The 21590-nt window shown below is 49.9% G+C and overlaps 8 protein-coding genes across 8 annotated transcripts; 4 read left to right on the top strand and 4 right to left on the bottom strand.

The window, feature by feature from the left end:
• Nucleotides 1–684: 684 nt before the first annotated feature.
• J7337_008538 (uncharacterized protein) lies at nucleotides 685–3489 on the top strand (the record flags this gene model as incomplete). Its single annotated transcript, XM_044826155.1, has 3 exons — nucleotides 685–800; nucleotides 857–958; nucleotides 1005–3489. 3 exons carry the CDS (start codon nucleotides 685–687, stop codon nucleotides 3487–3489), a joined length of 2703 nt encoding a protein of 900 aa, XP_044679072.1.
• Nucleotides 3490–3769: 280 nt separating this feature from the next.
• J7337_008537 (uncharacterized protein) lies at nucleotides 3770–5082 on the bottom strand (the record flags this gene model as incomplete). Its single annotated transcript, XM_044826154.1, has 2 exons — nucleotides 3770–4838; nucleotides 4889–5082. 2 exons carry the CDS (start codon nucleotides 5080–5082, stop codon nucleotides 3770–3772), a joined length of 1263 nt encoding a protein of 420 aa, XP_044679071.1.
• A 2372-nt stretch (nucleotides 5083–7454) lies between these two features.
• On the top strand, nucleotides 7455–8159 carry J7337_008536 (uncharacterized protein; the record flags this gene model as incomplete). The annotated part of the gene is made up of 1 exon (XM_044826153.1): nucleotides 7455–8159. One exon carries the CDS (start codon nucleotides 7455–7457, stop codon nucleotides 8157–8159), a length of 705 nt encoding a protein of 234 aa, XP_044679070.1.
• A 1128-nt stretch (nucleotides 8160–9287) lies between these two features.
• J7337_008535 (uncharacterized protein) lies at nucleotides 9288–10326 on the bottom strand (the record flags this gene model as incomplete). Its single annotated transcript, XM_044826152.1, has 3 exons — nucleotides 9288–9563; nucleotides 9624–10213; nucleotides 10275–10326. 3 exons carry the CDS (start codon nucleotides 10324–10326, stop codon nucleotides 9288–9290), a joined length of 918 nt encoding a protein of 305 aa, XP_044679069.1.
• Nucleotides 10327–10722: 396 nt separating this feature from the next.
• Nucleotides 10723–12604, bottom strand: J7337_008534 (uncharacterized protein; the record flags this gene model as incomplete). Its single annotated transcript, XM_044826151.1, has 3 exons — nucleotides 10723–11991; nucleotides 12052–12145; nucleotides 12204–12604. The coding sequence occupies 3 exons, from the start codon at nucleotides 12602–12604 to the stop codon at nucleotides 10723–10725; spliced, it is 1764 nt and encodes a 587-aa protein (XP_044679068.1).
• Nucleotides 12605–13198: 594 nt separating this feature from the next.
• On the top strand, nucleotides 13199–14218 carry J7337_008533 (uncharacterized protein; the record flags this gene model as incomplete). The annotated part of the gene is made up of 1 exon (XM_044826150.1): nucleotides 13199–14218. The coding sequence occupies one exon, from the start codon at nucleotides 13199–13201 to the stop codon at nucleotides 14216–14218; it is 1020 nt and encodes a 339-aa protein (XP_044679067.1).
• A 402-nt stretch (nucleotides 14219–14620) lies between these two features.
• On the bottom strand, nucleotides 14621–16564 carry J7337_008532 (uncharacterized protein; the record flags this gene model as incomplete). Its single annotated transcript, XM_044826149.1, has 3 exons — nucleotides 14621–15243; nucleotides 15294–15874; nucleotides 16011–16564. The coding sequence occupies 3 exons, from the start codon at nucleotides 16562–16564 to the stop codon at nucleotides 14621–14623; spliced, it is 1758 nt and encodes a 585-aa protein (XP_044679066.1).
• Nucleotides 16565–18536: 1972 nt separating this feature from the next.
• Nucleotides 18537–20439, top strand: J7337_008531 (uncharacterized protein; the record flags this gene model as incomplete). The annotated part of the gene is made up of 4 exons (XM_044826148.1): nucleotides 18537–19284; nucleotides 19649–19722; nucleotides 19769–19828; nucleotides 19876–20439. The coding sequence occupies 4 exons, from the start codon at nucleotides 18537–18539 to the stop codon at nucleotides 20437–20439; spliced, it is 1446 nt and encodes a 481-aa protein (XP_044679065.1).
• Nucleotides 20440–21590: the final 1151 nt, after the last annotated feature.

Genomic DNA, 21590 nt, shown 5'->3' with positions numbered 1-21590 from the left:
ACTGGGAAGTGAGTAGCTAAATAAAAAGCAAAAAAAGTGTCAATCCTCAGTCCGGTCGGTAGTAGAGGTTCCGATGATGCGGTAACGGCGGCTGATCAAGGAACTAGCCACAAGAGGGAATTCATAGACAAGCAAATAAAAGGCTTGGTTAGTACTGCAGCTCAGCCAATGATTAGTATGAAAAGTACGTGAATAGAAAAAAAAAACATCCATTCTTGTTTCGATTGCTGATTGAGGAGGTCAATGAATCTTGGTTTTGAATTAGTACCTAGGTACTAAGTCAATGATACCTATCTGAGGAGTGCCCTGCTATCGATGGAACCTGAGCTGAGTGAGGTAGTTAAACCTTGTGACCCGGGCCATGTGATTGGATCCTCTCCACAGTCATTAAGCTGAGCTGAGCTGAGCTGTCAACGTCACTTTACCTTATCTTATCGCACCTCGACACCAGTACTACTACTACCAACCCTGCCTAAGGTATATTCACAACGCAACTCAAAATCTACAACACCAACAACAGCTCTCGTTTTCTGCGCGCATTTCTACCTGTCTTCTACTTACACAGCATGACCTAGCCTATCATGTCTGAGTACGGCCGTATGGACCCGTTCTCTTTTGCGGCTTCCAAGGACGTCCATCATCCTGTGACCATTCGCATGTAATGCCCCTCGAACCCCTCCCATCATGGGTATACTGAGGCTGACCTTGAGCAGTATGAACCTAGAGGGTGACGAACCTCCCTTCAAGCACTCCACTCTTCTCGAGCGCCCTGACTTGCGCCACGTTGGGTCCAACCTTGGGTGCGCGACATTGCTCACTATCCTAACTTTCGCGATAGACTAACAAGAACTGCTAGCACGTACTCTGACCTTTATGTCACAGTGCAGATCTGGGCTGGATCAAAACCCTTGACCGTCCCTGTTCAGACCGCTTATAAACCTTTTCGATCCGAGCGAAAGTACGATACCCTCCGAATGTGATGGCACACGTATTAACCAAGTTAGATGGAATGAGTGGCTACAGTTGCCTATCACATACGACTCCTTACCAGCCAACTCATGCTTGGCTATAACAGTATGGGACCTATCACCGACTGGCGGCAAAGGGGCCATTGGCCATGCCATTCCGTTTGGCGGCACGACACTGCCCATGTTCGATGAGGATAATCAAGTACAGAAGGGGAGACAAAAGTGTCTTGTTCACCGATACAAAAATGCAGACGGCACCGACAACTCAACAACGCCCGCGTTGGTTTCGACAAAGAAGAAAACAACGCGAAAAGGGGAAGTCCCCCCACTAGATAAGGATGCAGAAGAGTTAGAACGGATGGAGACCTTATTTAAGAAACACGAGATGGGCGAGATTCCCCGAGTTGACTGGCTAGATCAGATGGTCTTTCGGAGCTTTGAGAAACGAGGCCTGCAAGCTGCCAAATCGTCAATGAAAATGCTCCAGAGGCAACGGGCTATCAACGGTGAGAATGATCCGGACAATCGAGATGGCGAAAACAAGGACGGGCGCCCTGGACAGTCGACGTTCTTACTGAACGTGGAGTTGCCACGTTTCGATTTCCCTGTTGTCTTCGCTGACCACGAATACGATCCGCCCCCGATTTCAGCTTTCCAGAATCTCTCCGTTTCGCAAGCAAGCCTCGCAAATCGCCAGCCAGAGGTTCATTACGGTCCAGGTATCAATGCCGTAGGCGAGAGCTCTTCGGCACCTGGGAGACGGCTCATCAAAGTCTACGACCCTGAAGTTGGGCACAGAGACAACCCTGCAGAGGCCAAGCATCGAAGACTATTCAGAAGCTCGTATAGGCACGGCATCATTGATAAGAACTTGAAGCCGAATGCCAAAGTTCGAGATGAGCTCAATCTCATAATGTCGTATTCTCCAACTCATGTTCTCACCCCAGAGGAGGCAGATCTGGTATGGAAATTCCGTTACCACTTGACTCGAGACAAGAGAGCGTTGACAAAGTTTGTCAAATCTGTCAACTGGAGAGATCAGGGTGAGGCCAGACAAGCTATCCAGGTTCTTGGGCGCTGGACTGCAATCGATGTTGACGATGCGCTGGAGCTCCTCGGGCCATCCTTCGACAACTCTGCTGTGCGTTCGTATGCTGTAGACAGACTACGAAAAGCCGACGACAAGGAACTTCTGCTTTATCTTCTTCAACTTGTTCAAGCGCTCAAGTATGAGCACATATCAGCAGATTCAGAAGAGGAAAGCAGTCAAGATTCATCCCTGGCCCGTTTCCTGATCCAGCGTGCAGCTGCCAACTTTTTGCTCGGCAATTATTTCCACTGGTATCTCATGGTCGAGTGTGACGATGCTAGCCCTGAGCAAGGTATTGATAACCGCAACATCTACCGCAAGGTCGCATACGACTTCATGGCCGAGCTTGTTAAACAGCCGGATGGCCAGGAAACGCGCAAGACTTTGTTGCGCCAAGCAGAGTTAGTTGCTATTCTCTCGAGAATTGCTCAAGAGGTCAAAACCTCGAATGAATCAATTCCGAAGAAGGTGGACCGAGTTAAGCACTTTCTGGCTGATCCCAAGAACGAGTTATTATCATTCGATCCGCCCTTACCGATGCCGCTTGACCCTTCAGTGCTGATTACGAGCATCATACCAGACCAGACAGTTGTGTTCAAGTCTTCACTAAACCCGTTCAAGTGCACCTTCAAGACAGCAACTGGGAGCTCCTATGCCATTATCTTCAAGCTGGGCGATGATCTTAGACAAGATCAGCTTGTTATTCAGATTATCACCCTTATGGATCAACTGCTGCAGAAAGAGAACCTTGACCTCAAGCTGTCGCCCTACAAGATCCTGGCGACAAGTACTTCTGCTGGCGCTTCGCAATTTGTACAATCCCAAAGCTTGTCAAGCATTGCTAACAAGTTCAAAAACAACCCAGCTTTGGCCTACCTCAAGATTAATAACCCGGATGACGGCCAACCTCTCGGCGTCCGACAAGAAACACTGGACACGTACGTAAGATCTTGCGCAGGATACTGTGTCATCACTTATATCCTCGGCGTTGGTGATCGTCACCTGGAGAACCTGCTTCTTGCACCTGACGGTCACTTCTTCCATGCCGACTTCGGCTACATTCTTGGCAGAGATCCCAAGCCTTTTGCACCTCTGATGAAGCTGTCCAAGGAGATGGTGGATTGCATGGGTGGCGTGAACTCAGAGCATTACAAGCAGTTCAAGCAGTACTGCTTCCTTGCATTTACGGCACTGCGCAAAAACTCAAATCTCATTCTCAATCTCTTTAGTCTCATGGTTGATGCCAACATCCCTGATATCCGACTTGAGCCTGATAAGGCAGTGCTCAAGGTCCGAGACCGTTTTCACTTGGAGTTGAGTGAAGAAGAGGCACTAAGTCACTTTGACCGGATCATCGAAGAAGCTCAAACATCTTACGCTCCTGTCGTCATTGACAAGCTGCATGAGTGGGCCCAGGCTTTCAGGGCATAGAATGATTGGGAATGACACGGGCGTTAGGAGTTGGGGCGTTCATATGATATATATTAGCTTTTGCTAGGCAACAAACCAGATCTTGATATTTGAGATGTTATTGTTTACATTTGTCGTTCATTTCGTCCAAGGCCCGGGTCTCTATACCCGTTGGGCCATGGTTCAAGGAGTGGCTACTTATCACACTCTGCAGCGGCCTGGTTCACCTGTTCATATTGGAATAGCCAGCCCAACCAATCGCGATGTACGTTATGCTCTTGTCCACACATTTTCATCCCGCCTATGTCTCGCCAAATGTGAAGATACCCTTTCCCTTACGGAATCCCTCAAGGCCCTGCTGTACGGCATTGCGCAGAGTCTCCTCCTGTGTCTCCCAGTCCCACTTTACCTCCTCGATAGGGACGTCGCGGAACTGGCCAGATCGGATGAGCTGGAGAATATCGTTGATGGCATGTCTCCTGCCGGTAGGGTCCTCTTCATTGAGTCTGCTGAGCCAGAAACCGAGGAAGCGGACATCCTTGAAGATAAGGAGAGCGAGGGGTAGTGAGACTGGCTGCTTAGCCATGCCACCATAAGAGACCAAAGTAGCGCCTTTGCCGAGCGACCGAGCGATTGTGGTTGCCGACTTGCCACCAACGCAGTTGAGACCTAGACCGATCTCCTCACGACCCTTGCGGGTGATCTCTGCTAGTTGATCCTTCCACTGGGGAGTCAGAAACTGGGTTTCGGTAACGACGACATCAGCGCCGAGGTCTTGGAGCTCTTTCTTTAAAGCGTTAGTCGCCCTGGGTGTTTCGCGATCGCGAATAACATTGATGCTCCTCAAGCCCCAGAGCTTTCCAAACTGGATGGCAGCTCGTCCAACACCAGAGTTGGCGCCGTTCTGGATGAACCACTGACCACTGCCAACTTCAAGGGGGCGCATACCCATACCAGCTTGAAGACCAGCACTGGGTCCATAATGTCGCAGGATACGGTAGGCGGTGCATGGGTTGACGCTCACGGTCGCGACTTGCGTAGGAGTCAAGCCCTCCTTATCGATCTTGATAAACTTATCAGCTTCAGCGATGGCATGGGTTCTCCAAGTACCGAACTGGCCGATGGCGGGGATGACCCAGTCGCCTTTCTGTAGCGAGGAGGAGGGTGACCCTGTGGCAACAACCTCGAAGACACCTTCGTTACCGGGAATGGCGGAGGGTTCAGCGGTACCAATTAAGTTGGTGAAGGGAGGCATAGAGCCATAAACTCCCTGAACTGTGTTGACATCGGCGGGGTTAATGGGAGCGGCGAGAGTTCGGACGAGGACCGAATCCGAGGGAATAGAAGGGGAGACAGAGTGACTATGAAGCCTGCAGACAGTTGTTAGTCATATCTACAGTGAGATATATCATACACATACTTGAGAACTTTGGCTGGGTCTCCAGGCTTTGAGAAGACAAGAGCCTTAGCTTGTGTGTAGCCATAAGGACCCGACTTGTATCGTGCGGCGATCATGGGAAGTCGGGTCATATGCTGAGCACTGAGCTTAGCCGAGGGCCTTGCAAGGCCTGAGGAGGCGAGTGACCTGAGGCGCAGACACTGCGAACTAGCCATTATCATGAAGGTACCTTATTCAATCAATTGTCGAGCAGAAATAAGAGTAACGATTACCTTTCCTCAATTGAGGGCTGATGCTTGCTTGATTCAAGGTTGACGAAACAAAGTCCAACCGAGCTCGGATCAAATAGAACGATTTAAAGCTCTATGACGTTAAACGTTGACAACCTAAGCCAATTAGATCATGCGATTAAATGGGACCGCGTCCCCAGTCAGAGAAGACAGAAACAGAAATTCTGGACCTTGTGAAGATTCTGGAGGGTCCAAGATTAATGAAAGTGGGTGGGATGATGGATCCATTCCCGCGTTTGTGGAACGCGGGGGCCTTCCTAGATCGGGACATGTCGACGAGACGGGTAACACAAGAGATAAGATTGGGAATAGCGTCAGAGTTTCTATAGCTTGAATAGGGAACAAGAATTGTTTGACTGCGCTAGCTTGGACGGTTCGTGAAAGAGTGAGGTACCTGACGATACCTCCCCTATCATGACTCGCAATGGTGAGAAACGGCCTGCAAATGCTGGAGGTTGGTCCCAGGGCTTGGAGCCTTGGGCGAGAAAAAGGTATGTAGATCACATAAACTTGGGTTGTTTCTCCTATGCACGATAAAGGGAGGATAGTCATACATAGGTAAGTACCGTAGTCCGATCTTGAATCGCTCTAACAGGAAAAAAAGGCAAGACAATCAATCGTGCCGTGAGTGAAACATGTTTTAGTCTTTCGAGCGGGTTCCTGGTCTCCCGTGGAAACGCAATCCAATCCAACCAAGAATTTCTCTCTGCTGCTCGAGTCGTCGTGTTGAAACTGCGCCTCGAGTGCCAAGGTACTTGTGAGGATAGATACGAGCTATCTGAAATGCGTAGTAATTTCGGCAGCAAGGCAGCTTGTGAATATGGTCAATGGTATAGCACTGTTGACAGATAACAGCTCGTCACTATCCGTAGGTAGGTAGGTACCTCAATTATCGACATGGAACCGTTGATATAGGCCCGGTTGAAACATGTTAGCGCCAACGTTTCTTCTCTCCGTCGAATGGGTGGTTCATCGAGTCTTGACACACGTCTGTGGCGTTGAAAAAAGGGTGTTTTTCTCGGAGTTTGTAAGGGAGAAAAGAAAGGGGAGCAGTGAATATGAGGAATTGACTTTTGAATCCATAATCAACACAATCATCAATCGGTGCTTCTTCTTTCGAGTTTCCAATGTTTCACGAGTCTATAGCAGAGTCGATTCAACCTTGTTCCTTCGGAATCGTTCGCCATTTGGTGTCATTTTCTTCAATAGTCTCGGTCTGTCCCGTAGGTACTCCGTAGTCTTGAGTGATTGCAGGATGGCTTCCGAGATTCAAGGTCAGTACTTTGGAGGTACCTCCAAGTCTTGCCAGCCACACACTGCGAGAGGGACCGCTATCCCCCATATCGATTAGACCAATCACCATTTCTGGTAACGCAGGTACCAGGCAGTACTTTGCGAGCCCAAAGACGCCCAACTCGCGTGGCTCTAGCAGGGTCCAGGGAACAACGGGCTCGCTGCAGTCCGGGTCTCTCAGGGGCAAAGGTCTGAAGAGGAAACACTTTTGTGCGGCACTTGAACCGCCAAGTACCGCCAAAGTCGCTTTATTAGGTACCTAGGTTCGCTACCAGCCACGACATTCTCCACTTACATCAGGAAGGTCGTACTGTACCTCTCATGGCTCTCCTCCGGCCTAAGACCCGGTCTTGCACCAATTCTTCTCCTCTGAACACATTCTCCTCCCTCTCTCCTCTCCTCTCCTCTCCATTCAATCTCTCTTCTCTTCTATCTTACGACATCTAAGGCCTCATAATATCTCTCTCTACATCAACTACCCATCGCCTCAATTGCTCCCCACGTCTGGGATCATCGTCCTTGTTACCAAAAGCACGCCACGCCGCGTGTTGGATCCCTGCAACTTGCAGTCAACCACAAGCCACCAGACCCTTGCTCCAATTTTCCACCTCTACCTTACCTTACCTTACGCTACGCTACAGCGCTGTGCTGTCTGCGTTTGTATCCGTACCTTCATCCTGGTCGGGTTAAAACCGTTTGACTAGAACTCTCCTTTCTCTTCGCCCTGTTCTTGCGGGGAGTTTGAGACTCAGCTTCGTCATCTAAACCCGCTTGTTGGATCCCAGTCATCGATTACAGCCTCATTGAGAGTTTTGATTGCCATTCCAATTCTCGTTTTGAGCTCCTTGGCCCTCGCTTCGCCTAAGGTATCCTTCTTTTGCTGAATACCCCTTTCCGAATTCGGGCCCTCGCCATCGAATCGACCTGCCTTCTTCCATTCTCCGTCCGTTCCGCCTCGTATCGTATCGTGCACGAATCGCCAATTCACCTATTTCCCCCCCATTATGTCGTCTCTTTTTGGCAAGAGCGGCGGAGGTTCGCGATTCCAGCTGCCCGCTCTCAACCTCAACTTTGGTAGCATCACAGACGGCACCAATATCCCACCGCCTCCGGAATCACCTGTTCAGAAGGTCCCAACTCCTCCACAGACACCGCCACCCGCCAAAGACGTCAAGGACGAATCCAAGAAGGAACCAGGACAGGATACATACAGCAGTGTCACCGAGGGCGCCAACAAGAACACACCTCAGCCAAGCATTACTGCTTCCTCTAATGGTAATCTCGCTGGAACCAAACGCTACGCCGACGAGGATGCTCCTTTGAGCCCAGCTGCTTCAAGCCGCCAAGGCAGCATCCGTCGCCTATTCAGTAGAACCATGTTGAATAACACTTATGCAGAGGGCCAGATATCATCGAACGGAAGTGTCCCATCCGCCAGCGCCGGTGGCCTTGCTCGGCCGAGCAGCCAGGGCGGTGCGAGCTACCTCGACGAACGCAAGTCTAGGAGAACCAGCGGTTGGTTTAGACGCATGAGGACCGGAGAGACGATCCCCAACAAACGAGCTAGTACCATGTTTATGGAGGAGGGTCCTCGTGCACCGACACCCAAGAAACAATCCGGCCCGCCGCCTCCAATGATACCCGAATTGACCGATCTCGAAAAGGACAACGGAAGCTTGGGTTCGGATCTTTTCAAGAACATCAAGTAGATCGACGTTTCATACGACACCTAGAGCCAAATTCGCCATACCGTGCTCGACTCGCCAATAATGGCTGGACAGCCACACCGTTTTTCTTTTTCAACTATTTACATATTCAAGGACCGGAAATTGAGACAAGACAACACATTACACCTATTTTTATTATTATTATGGATCGGGCCAGAGGTAGCAGCAGCATCATAACAAGGGCCAGTCCAACCACTTCTGAAAACGCGTCTCTTCTACCATGACCGTTTTCTACGCAGCCAGAGGATGTTTTCAGCCCATGTCTTGAGGGAAGGGGTGTCTGCAGTGGAGCAGGGGAAAATGAGGGGAGAAGGAATCAAGAGCAGTGCAGTATAGTGGAAGCAGCTCATCAAGATACCCAACTCGTTTCGCGAGCTCACTTCCGGTGTGCGAATTATGGATTTGTTTTCTTCTTGTTTGGCATTGCTTTAGTTGTCTATGCTATGCGCTATGATACTACAATGCAGTGTATCATGGTCATCTTACGGGTTTCATGTCACTATTTGTCATTTATTACTTGCCACCATCACCTGAACAGCCCCTGCTACTACTATGCGGAGAATCATCTCAGATTTATTATTTCTTTGTGAGAGTTACAAGGCTATTTCCTTTTTCAAAACTTCTCGGGGGTGACAGAAAGGAGCATGCTGTGGGTGCCCCTTTGGATTTTACACATCTATTTCTAGAGAGGAATTTGTACAGATAGGTGATTATGTTTTGAGAGAAAACAAGGAGAGCTTTTGGAGACAACATGCCAAGATATTGGTCAAAGCTCCGTTACTAGAGGGAAGCCTCCCTCTTGTTATTGGATATGAGGCTTATGAAGAATTGAACCCCAGATCCTTACTATTCACGGCCCTTGATATGATCCATGCGCAGGGAAGGCTGACTAGAGATCTGTGATAGTTCCGCCCGTGCCTTGCTTGTGCCGTAATCTGAAGCACAGATCAGGACGTACAAGTGCGTCGGTGAACGTCACTGTATCTATAAATATCCCGACGTGTGTGTATATGAGGCTGTGCAGAATTTTTTTGTGAGATATCGAATTCATGCCCGTCCAACAATATGACGGCAGTCTGGGAGATGAGGACTTCGGTGATACATCCTCACTCATACATCCAAGCCCTCTGTTTTCAGCTTCACATACAGAGCGTCCTTGGAAGCTTCATACCCAGGTACCATAATGCCTTCACCGGTCGGAACTGGTGCATTGAAGAGTGGCACAACTCTCGTTTCTCCCTTGGTCACTTCGAGGATGGTGCCATTGCCATACTCGGGGTTGACGACAAGTTGCCACATGCCTCGAGCCACTTCTAGAGGATCTATCAGAACTGTATCCTCGTCTAGCATGACTGCTTTGGTTGGATCTTCATGCCACAGAGGGGTCTAGTGATAGCCATGCATTAGCAGTCTTCCAAAGATTAGAAGAGACTCTGGCGAGCTTACCTCTACTGCGCCGGGAGCAACACAGCCGACTCGAATACCAAGATCATCACGCAATCCCCCCAATGCTCTCACGAACCCATGCAAGCCATGCTTGCTCGCAAAGTACAAGGGTGTTGCTATGCCAGCCAAGTAGCCAGCCATGCTGCCAACATGTACAAGGCATCCCTTCTGCTTCGTCTTTGTCCAATGCCCGATAGCCAGCTGACTGAGCCGAATGGGAGATACCAGGTTCACATCCAAGACTGCATAGTGTCCAGGTTCCGCATTGGCATCATCTCGAGAGACACTATCCTCGTTGCTCTCAGTTTTGGGTGGTTCCCAGAAGGAGGACCATTGAGGCTCGAACAGACCGGCTCCTGGAACAACAATATCGACAGTTGTGAACTTCTCCAAGGCCTTCTTCCAAACAGCCGTCAACTGTGGCCAAGATGTAACGTCGGTTTCTTGAAATAAGACTCCAGCTTTGCCATCGACGCCAGGGAACGGATATTGCTTCAGGAGCTGTTGAGCTTCGGGCCGCAGTTTGAGATCGGCAATGAGGACCGAACATCCACTGTCCAGGAGTATACGCACAAAGCACAAGTTGATACCTGAGCTTCGTGGTCAGTCAACATAATTCCTTGTATGTCTATGCATTTGGCATGTGCATACCCGAGCCACCGCCAGTGACAAGCGCGGATTTTCCCTGCACAGACGTTGTCATATTCCTTTTGATTAGCAGTGTTTCACTTTAAGGTTGTTGAATTGTTGGTGATCCGATCGCCAGCGAGGGCCCAACGACGCGAGTTGTATCTTTCAGGGCTGTACGATCCCTACTCCAACTGTTATATGAATCAGCGTTGCAGTTCCTCACTCGACTGTTTTGAATAAGAGAGTTGATATTGGAGAGAAGAGTGAACTGAAGTGCAGTTTGCGGGGTAGTCTTTTAATCATATCAAAGGCACTAGGGACATACATGGGCTGACGAATGAATCTACTCCGTACTTGATCAGGGTTTCATGCAAAGTCTAATCATTGTGTATCTGTATATGGGTATTCTGACCCCTGTTACTTGCAGCAATATGTTGTCTCACCTCCTCTGTGAAGTATTCATGTCAAATCAAACCCCAGCCTTCTCCTCATCTCCAGATCCTTGCACCTGCATCGTCTCTGAATCCGAATCCTCCGGTTTGCCCTCCCGACAAGCCCATCCATCCACTAATCGCAGCGTCTCGCGGCTCCACACGCGATTCATGAGCGATAATCGGACGGGAACTAGAGCGATGATGATCAGAGGGAATGCAGGGGCCGCAACTGTCAGCGTCACCCCAAAAACAATGCCTGTCATGACGATCTGTGTGATTGTGTACATGTGAATACCGAACCAGCTAACATTATCAGGGAGGACAGGGAGATCAGATGGCGGTGTGAGTAGGTTTACAACTCTTTCAAGGATAGGGTTGACAGTTAGAGACTGGTAACCCATGAAGAGGAACAGGCCAGCGAGCACTGATGTCTGCGTGAGACCCAGAAGCTTTTGTAGCGGGGGGGACACAAAGATAAGGATGAGAGAGGCTTGGATGAAGTGAGAATATCTCTGCTCGTATGTCCTTGCGACTGGCCGAGGCGAATCTGGCTGCTTCCCTTCTTCGGCAGGAGGGCTTTCAATGACATAATGTATCAGCGATTCTGAGTGAAGCGGTGCTTGAGGTAACAGGCCGTTTGCAGGAGGAATACCAAGAATACCACAGAGGATGGTAGTGGTCCCCAAGAGCGCAACATCCCAGGCATACCCGCCTGGCTTCTTGGTTCCGTATCGTTCCACGGTGCAGATAATGCTGCTGATTTCGTGGTCAAAGTAGAACAAGACCGTGACGATGGCGCCCGGGATCATGGACAAGAAGACCCATTCAGTAGGTATCTCCCAGAAGCGAACAAAGAAAGTCGTTCTGCCTGGGTTCGTGGGTCGAAAGCTGGTTTGGACTTCGAGCCGTATATGATCTAATGATGCCAGTTCACCGATGTATGGGATTCCGATCCAGATAATAATGGAAATAGCAGCAGCATATTCTGTAAGTCCGAGTCGAACGTATCGATGTAGCATAGGCTTCCACGAGTTTGCGGTGGACAGCAGAATGGCCAGGAGACACGTTCCCACCGCTCCAAGAACAGCATATAGAAAGGCAGCGAGGGAGACTCGAGCGTGGGTTCGCTTCAGCTCCATTGCTGCCTTGTGGAAGTAGATGACACTGTTGAGGAGTGAGAAGATGTCGGCGCTGAAATGGGTGACATATTGCATGGTCCAGTCATGCGCGTTCAAGATGGCAAGGAGATAGTGCATCCAACCAGCGTGTATGAGGGACCATGCCATGACTGGAAGAAACTCGACCTGGACAGGAGGGATTAGCTGATGACCACCAGTATACAGGCACACTGTTTATCGACTTACACGGAAGTGTGTCTCGCATAGTTCGTAAATGTTCTCAGCCAGCACCGAGAATGGGCCTGTGACACCCAGAATCGTAAGGGGTTGGCCCGAGAAGCTAGGGCTCTTGTCAGTATGTCCAACGCGATATCAAAGGGCTTTCACATGCTACTAACAGAGAGAAAATGAGGCCGCATAGTCCAGTGCTGAACACAACCTCGATGGTCCCCCACGACTTGCCGGTCAACGTGTATAGATCACTGGCGAAAGTGATACCGGGAAGAAGGTTTGTGAAGAAGATGTAGACTGCACTTGCAACCACCTGTTGATTGAAGACCTGCCAATCTGACAAGTATCGGCTCTTGAGGTTGATAACGTCTTCCTTCAGCAGTCGAAAGGGTCGAAGCTTTCCACCCCTTGCAAAGTACCTGGATGTTCGCCCTCCTCCGTTTGCAGGACTCGAGGCATCATCCTCAGCTGGGGAACTTTGAGTGTTTGCTGTGATTGGGTTTCCAGAGCCTAGCGTTGTCGTCCGCTCGACATTGATAGTGTCTTGGGTAGGCTCTGGCCCAGCCATTGTTCACGTCGGCCCTGGTACAAGTGACAAGACAGAATGTGTCGTTTCTGCGAAGGATTTGAAGCACATGCTGGAAATTCGCATGATCCCGGGGGCTCTGAGTCAACTTATTACTCTCTCAGACTCGCTATAGCTTAGCCTTTGTTCAGTGAAAAGACTCAAGCCCAGTCTTGGCCTTTTCTTGGCTTTGACGATTTTCCTTGGCTTTCTACAACCTTTTTCCCTTCTCGGTGCCGTAAAGGGCGAAGCGGCACTTGGTTATGTCTCCCCATGCTATGTCCTAAACCGCGTGGGCAATTCTCCAATATCAATTGGTTCAACAGGTTCTCGACGATAGGAGCTGAGCATGACGTAGTTCTTCTTATCGCCAGCTCTTATCGGCACGCACGTGTGGAGAAGGCGAGGCTGAGCATAGTGGGGTGGGGCGCTGAGACGAGGCTGAGAATCAGATTTACATCATGCCCTCTTTTTCAGGGTCCTCTTCATCCTATCACATCTCAATGCTGCACGATACCCAACCTCAAAAGTAACGGCGCTTCTTCAATTCGCTTTGAATTACAACACTCAACCGCAAAATCATACTGAATCGAAACAATGGCACATTTTGTCCCTCGGCAAAGCTTTGCCGTACCAAACTCGATACCCAAAACGTACTATATCGGCCATCATGCCAAGGGCTTCAGCGAGATGACAAAAATGAAGAGCCACATCTCTCTTGCTCTCGAATGCCGCGACGCTCGGATCCCTTTCACATCACACAATCCCAATCTCGATCGCATCATAGCCGGTAAAGAACGAATCATCATATACACAAAATGCGATTACACAACAGACACTCCAAATCTCCAAAACACACTGCGCAAGATCTACGGCGATAATATCATCTTCTGGGACAAGAGCAGACCTTCTACGACAGATAAGCTACTCAAAATGATCAAGAGCGTTGCCGTAGCGCACGATTCAATAGTCGGTTTGTGGGCTATAGTTGTCGGAGTGCCCAATGTCGGCAAGAGTTCAGTGCTCAACGCTCTGCGCTACAAAGGCATGCCGAGGAAAACGGGCAAGGTAGCCAGGACTGGAGGCCAAGCAGGCGTGACGCGCAAAATGGGTACAAATGTCCGCATCCTCGACCCGGAGGGGAAAGATAAGGGCGTAGGCCTAAATGGTGCATTTCTGCTGGACACCCCTGGCGTCTTCCCCCCATACGTTCGTGACGGCGAGGCTATGCTAAAGTTTGCGCTCGTGCAGGGCATAAAAGACGGGCTAATACCAACTGAGATTCTGGTGGATTACCTCCTCTACCGGATGAACCTCTTCAAGCCGGCCTTGTATAACAGATACTGCGAACCAACTAACGATGTTCATGAGTTCCTTAACGCTGTTGCTTGGAAAGACGGCCTAATAAAGCTAAAGGGGGTTCCCGATTTGCAAGCGGCTGCTAGCAGAATCCTACACTTGTGGCGACATGGGAAAATGGGCAAGTTTGTGCTGGATGATGTATCTGACGAGGGATCAGAGAAGTATCAGCAGTCCATAGACAACCCTCCTTTAAGTCTAAATCAAGCAAAGAAACAGAAGAAACAGGCAATTGCACAAGAGAGGGCAGGCGCCTAGCATTCTCAGGAATTCATTTATGTACTATATGTTGTATACTAGAGCATACTCATTGTACACTATTCAAGCCAATTCTGTCATCTCATGGCAAACTTGATTCGAGTTGTCTTCCTCCATGTCTCTCAAATTGTAAAAAGACACCAATGTCCGAACCCTCGGGCCATACTAGGGTATATATAGAAAGGCAGCCGGAACAACAGCTTCGCCTCCTGAAGCGGTTCCATAGAAAGAATAATATTGACCACAGATTATAGACAAGCTCATACAACTTTGCCTGTTGCATCTGCTGCAGATGCTAGTGACGCCATTTGATGCTCCTAACCGTAAACGCCTTAAATAAGAAATCGAGCGTCGGTCCCTTTCATCTCATCATGATGGACCTACTGAAACAAAACGCTGCCGTCAGGTATACTGGTTCTGCCACTTGACCATATCTCGTGTCAGGACATCCATCATCTCTATACAGTTCAGGTCCTTAAAATCTTTGCCGCCAGAAGAGCCTGCTGTACCCTCAATCTCTACAGAATGGGAATCTAAGGACTTTTGCGGCGATGATTCTCCGTTGCTTGCGTTTCCGTTCGTGCCTGGGATTGCTTCCGCTGCAAGGTCCACTTGGGTCCTTGAAATAAAATCCATTATCGCGCCGACACGCCGCTTCATATCCACCATATTCAACTTGTGGTGCAAGGCGGGCTTTGACTTGCCATGTCGATGTTCGCTTGTGGGTTTCGTGTGTGTAGGGGTGGGTTCTTCGCCGTTCTTTTGAATGTCCCTTGACATGGATCGTGCTGGGGATTCACCATCCACATCGCGATCCCTCGTGTATTGGTTTCTGCCTTTGCCCTTCTTATGTGTAGCTCTGCCGCCGCGTTTGGCGGTACTTGAGACCGTCTGGTTGCTCGCAGGTGGTGTGTCGGGAACGGGCAGCGCAAGTGCAGGGGTTTCCATAATAACTGGTGTCTCGATGCTTTTGGTAGCGGGAGGTTTAGCAACGACGGGGGGTGTTTCCTCTGGAGGGTCAGAGTCTGTGCAATGATCAGTACCCTGCTTAATCAGAATGCGCGTTCCAACTTACCCTCTCCTCGTCGCCGTTCTGCGCGGCCTTTCCTTTTATCGGCAGCTTCCTGTCGCTGACGCTCTTTGTCTTCCTTCTCCGTCTTGGTTCGCTGGTTCTTGCTATTCCGGGCTTTCTTGGCTCCATTTCGAATGTTAACCTCCTCATCTGATTCATTGTAACTTTGAACCTCGACCAGCTCAGTGGGAGGTGACGGTGACGTGGAATTGGTTCTCTGTCGCTTTACACTTAACGGGTTCCTTAGTGACGCCAGTTTCTCATCCCGTGGCCGAGCATTTACGGCGATTGATTCTTCACTGTCGCTTCGTCCCCGCTTCGCTCGTCGGGTCATAATTTCTTGTCCATCTTGAGGGACGTCTTCTTTACTTGCTTCAATGGCGCGCAGGAGCTGCTCGTCTTCATAAGCTCGGTCGCGACTATTCATTGTGGATCGACGTTTTGAGGTTTGTGAGGCGGAAGTTGGGCGCGAGTTCTTGCTCGCGCCAGTCTTGGGTGAACGATTGCCTTCCTTGGCAATTGAGGTGGCTCGAGACGTTGCGCGCGACGGCCGGTTATGGGGGACATATTTGGACCATTTTTGGCTGAAAACAAACTTGTCAGTAGTCAGGTTCGTAGCAGGGCCACCAACATGCATTGTCCAGGAATTCAAGCAGCCCGAAATTCCAGACATGAAATACGTCTTGACAGCAAAAACAGCATGCTGGGAAATCCACTTACCCGTTGCTTGCAGTGTATATTTTATGGAGATCTTTGCGACATTGCTCGCAAAAATATTCCTCGGGGGAGCTCTCAGCGCTAAAGATGCCGACACAGGCGCCGTGCTGCCAGACCTTGCAAATGTCGCATTGAACGAAGAAGCCGGTAACATCTTCAGTAAATTCTATGGCATTGAAGAAATCTAGGTCGGCACCTTCCACGGGCGGGCGACCCGGGTATTCTTCTGCATCACAGATACATCGCACGGCTTCGTCCTCCTCTTCTGGGAGGTCGTCGCTGCCATTCGCCATTTCAAAATTGTCGGGTTTCGAAGTCTTGTCGTTTTCGTCTTCGTGGTTGCGCTTTCGCCTTCGACCGAGGAGGGTGTCGTCAAGATCTTCAAATGGCTCCGAGGACAAAGAGGCACTGGGTGTAGACTTGTTGGAGGAGGGTTTGGCGACTGATCTCGTATTCCGCTCAACTCGACCAGACGTACTTGAGGATACAGATGACTGTTGGGATTGTGAATTGGTGGCGCGGGCTCTTGATGACCGTCGCGGCGAGGGTGGTGCCATTAAGGGAGCCGGGTCACCGATCTGAGGTGACAGAGGAGAAAATGGAAGAAAGAGGACGAGAGAGAAGTTGTGGGAAGCAACAACGGCGCGTGGAACAAAATAGAGTAGGATGTGTTCTTCCCAGCGTCGGTCGAGGAGTCGAGAGGAAAGGAAATCGCGAAATTGGGGGTCGTGAGCAAGGAATAAAGATTGTTGAAGCTGGCTAGTAACCAGCGATGAGTGCAACTACTGAAAGAAGAATGTCGAGTAAGGGCGACGGTATCGAAGGACGGATTGGCAAGCAAGCATGTCGAGACCGAGTAAGAACGCCGTGGTCATGGCACGAAGAGATGCCGTAACGATGAGTATGAGAGAGAGACGAGTGGGTGGAAGCTTTCTCCGGAACGAGGAGGAGGAGGAGGAGGAGGATAGCCAGAAGAAGCGCGGGCATGGGATGGGTGTGGGAAAGTGGGCAGGAAGGTGGGCGCGGGTCTCACTTTGCTTGGGATCCTTCCCAAAGCAAAAGCCGGTGGAACCACTGCGAGCCCACCTAAGTTATAGCGCTCGCTGTGAAGACTGAGCTCACTAACAAGCTCCGATTACAGGGGTCTTTTGGGGGTTTACGAACCTGAAAGCCTCTTACTAAAACTGCCAAGAGGCAAAAGATTAGTGCCCACGAGCCCACTCACCGCTGACCGGCTTCAGTATGAGACTGTGAGAGCGGTTTGTTTCCGCATCATTTACGGAGTACCTTGGACTGTTTCCATATTAATTGCCCTACCATGTATGCCCTGCATTTTCTGATGAGTGATATCAGAAAAATATTGAATGCCATGTTGTTCGGGTGAGCCACAAAACAGCTGTTTCACCACGATCCAGTCCAGTATAGATTACTCAGGATGAGTTTACGCTCAAAAGGATAAAAGGATTGGAAATGAACAGTTGAAGCTCAAAACCGTAAACACCAATCATGTTCGTCCCTTTTTTTATTGTGGCTGCTGTCAGTAAGGTAGGAATTGGAGAAGACGGGAAGGCGGGACAAGTCATGGCCATTATTACCCTTCATGTATTGGAGGTGCCAGTCTGATTACCTAACCCGCCACCTCCCAACGGCCCTGCCTCTACCTTAGCACATCCACAGATTAGTAGTTGGTGATTCAATCACACTCAAATACAGCAACCTTGGAGGCGTTACCGGACTTCGCATTGTGTTATTCTGGCTACTTGCTTTGATAATTCTTGCTTCATCAATTTTGTCTACGTTTTGTGCCTACTGTGGCGTCTGCGCTCATACAAAAGCATCCTTCGTGTCCACGAACACCCCCTCCATCACCCCGTCCATGACTGGGTAAGCGAGCCCCGGCCTTGAGCGACCAAGAGCGAGCGATTCTGGCAGCCATCCGTATACCTCTTACAGGAATCGATAAAAGTACGAAACGAGCCGAGCTGGTGCAGGCTGGTACTCGTGCCAGTGCGAAACACCCAGTCGTGATATCGGCGATATGTTCTGACCCGCACACAGAACGTTTTTGAGCCCGACCGAACCAAGTTTACCCCTCTGAGCTTCGAGGAGACAAGCATTCATTTGCAAATCACGGTTTTGGTTGTCTCTGCGGCTTGTATAGCTAGTATTGCAGTATTGGGTTTGTTTGCCGCCAACGAATTGTACAAGCTACGAGCCCTCGTTTGGCAGCATTTGCCCTTCGACTGTCGTGTCTGTCGTCATTTAGAACAGAGCATATACAATGTTCGATGGGTACGCCTTCCATTTGCTTTGCATTTGGCCCGTCAGTTGCCAATCTAGCAGGTGTTGACCCTGCAACTGCTTCAAACTGCCAGCAAGGCTGAGCAGCTTCTGACGGCGCCAACAAATCTTCCAATACCATCTGTCACCATGTCGAACTTCGCTATCATTGTGGCGATTCTCCTAATCGTTCTGGTGATCTACGTGCTAACGAGAAATGTCCGTTCACGCGCAGGTCATAATCTCAACATGTCGCCAGATACTGTATCGTCGATGTTCCCGGGCCGACCGATTCGGCCGTTACCGAAACGTCGACTGCGCGAGAAGCTCTCACCAGGGACCGTAGAGACAATGGCGTATCCTCCTTCAACTCAGGAAACAACGCCTCTCTTTTATTACCCCCCATACAACTTCAGAAAACACACGAGCCCGTCTCAACAAACTCGTCGAGCGGAGGAGGGCTGCAACTATACCCCTCGACGAAATGGGCTGGCGCTACCAGATGGCGAAGACGAAGAGCCGGCTTTGCGAAGCACTCTTGTTACTAGAACACCCCCAGAGATCTTGACTCGTGGGACTCAGCGATCCTCGAAGCCAGATATCCCTGATCCGCAACCGCCGCTTTCCGCAGCGTCCTCTGTGGATGGTTATGATGTATTTGAAAACGCGAACAACAAAAAGAAGCGGAAAATTCCTTCCGCTGGGGAGCTTTCTGTTAATAGTACCCAGGGCTCGAATAATGAGATTGCCATCTCAGCTGGTGCAGGACATCCTCCTACCGATGAATCACACAACGGCCGAGCGCACTCCCACCCAGTCTCACATCCAACGACGGGCACTTTTTCATCCAACAATGAGGGGATATCAGGACCTGGGCGGGGCAGGCTTGGGCGTTTAAGGAATGGCAGAAGCCCGCTGCGAGCATTGTCTGATGGCAACAGTAATGCGTGGGCTGGGCGAGGCTCAAAAGCCACTACATCTCGGTGGACAACGGGCGGTACGTTAATCATTCTTCTACTTTTTTCATGCTCTGTTGCTGTGCTTCAAACTCCTACACATGGGTTTATCACTAGCGGTGACATTCAACCGAGTTTCTGAATGCCTTATGCCGATACGCCTTTCGTTATGGAGAGGTTGTTCAGCCATGGGGGTCTCCTGCTCTGCCCTCCACGGCTTTCGGCTAACAGCATAAAACGGAACGGAGGCTTGCACACCATTCTCCATATCTCTTCCGGTGACAATTCGCATTGCCGCGTAGCTGATGGAATTTCATCCCCCCAAACAGTCCGACCTCGATCTCTGTTTCTTCCACAACTGCGCATCTTGCTATAACAGATTTCTAGCTGCTAACACGAACTTAGAGAAAGAGGGCAGTGGTATAATATCAAATGCTATCGCAAACGCCGAGAAACTTCGACCTCAGGGGCAGGAGAACGTGAGTCTGCTTCAGCAACACTCTATCGCAACAAGATCGACTCCAGCATCGACCCAATTCACTTTCACCTGTGATTCCCAAGTTCCTGGCACAATTCAGTGGCCCGGTGAGTACATGTTGCACTGTTGAGACGTTGATTTACTGACAGAGCAGTTAGGTCACTCGAGCAAGCACAGCATGTCAACTCAGGCTGGCCCTGGCTCCTTACCACCTGGCAGTGTTGCTCCTCACGATGGGTCTTCTGTGGCAGCTAGTCGAGGCTCCGGAAGTTCTCGTCGAGACAGCAAACGACGCCTAGACAGATCACTCGAAAGGGCTGCGCGGCGTCGTCGTCAAGAGGCGCGGCGGGATCCCACCAAAACAGCTGACGAATGGATTTGCGAATTCTGTGAATACGAGATGATATTTGGGGTACCACCCAGAGCATTGATCCGGCAATATGAGATGAAAGACCGCCGGCGCCGACAGGAAGAAGCTGATCGCAAACGACTTCTCGAAAAGGCCAAGGAGAAAAGTCGAAAGGCCAGAAAGGGTGGCAAGAAAGCTGCATCTCGAGGCGAGAATGCTGCCGCTCAGAACCCGCCTCAGGAGCCTAGCACATCTGTGGACATGAACCACAATCATTCAAATCAGTCAGGGGAGGACGAGAACCATTTCCCGAATTCCCCAGGAGATCGCACTGGGCCAGACATACCGACTGAGATCCAGTCATCATAGTTTGCAAGCATGATTCAGTGGAAGGGGCTGCTCCCAGCAATCGTGGTACTCCCTATTCTAGCCTTGATGATCGGGGTCCATCGGCGACCAACAAGGCTATGAAAGGGGATGTGTACCTAGAAGATATCAGTGAACCAAGTACACTGCGGTGACTGGCATCTGAACATGAGGCACTCTTGCTCTTGAAGATGAAGAAAGGCACGGAGCCCTGCCTACGACAGGTTTTCTTGCTTGTTACTATTGGAGGAAGCGTGGATAACAAGAGACTGAGCTACTCGGTGGGGAGGCGACTCAGTAACGACACGAAAGTGACATTTGGTTTGTCGAGGACATGTAGGGGATAGGAATAGGTAGAATGTTGTGGCTTGGGTCACCACAAACAGCACTTGGATTCAACCAGCCAGACCAAAGTCACATTGTATGATAACAGGGCTATCCTAAATTGTTCAACATGTCTTAACCACACATTGCTTGCCTGTTTCAACTTATGAACATGCACAGACTGTTAACTACTGCAAAATTGCGTGAAAGCGACTTGGCTACGATTGAAACGTCCTAGACTCCTAGCTAAGCTATGACGTCAGAAAGCTGTTCAGTTCAGCTGGAGATTTGATCAAGGTGGGTTTTGATCTAGGATATGCGGAGATACGGGGCTTTATTGCTAGCTTACATCTACTCCGTACGTAGTCCATCCATGGTTAAATCGAGGAAGTCAAGAGTGGTTGAAATGTGTTTGCAACAGCATACTAAAAAGAATGCTCCATAAAACTGATTGGATGCATAGGCCATGAGCAGTGTATTATTCTTCTACATATGCTGCATGATTTACAGTCTTGTTGTTCCAGCTACCTACCTAGGTACTAGTACGATCCAATTTGTCTCCCAGGCCTATCCAAATCCCGATACAGAGCAATGCCGCTACCACGAAGATCAGTCCCTCAGTGGGTCAGGGCCAGTCTTTGAAGGAGCCAGCGCGGCCGTGCCTCAGGTCGAGCAACCTAAGAACCAAGCAAGATTAGCCCCCAGATTGTTTATGTTTATTCCGCCGAGCAATCAATCTTTGTACTGTAGATCTCGGCAGGTAGAAACTGGAGGCCTGCCGAGACGGGACCCGACGAGGCACTGATCTACAATTCGAATTACTGATCTCA

The sequence above is a fragment of the Fusarium musae genome, chromosome 6, assembly GCF_019915245.1.
Source record: "Fusarium musae strain F31 chromosome 6, whole genome shotgun sequence".
Classification (NCBI taxonomy): domain Eukaryota; kingdom Fungi; phylum Ascomycota; class Sordariomycetes; order Hypocreales; family Nectriaceae; genus Fusarium; species Fusarium musae.
Note: the sequence above shows the minus strand (reverse complement) of the source record. Positions and strands in the feature narration are given on the sequence as shown.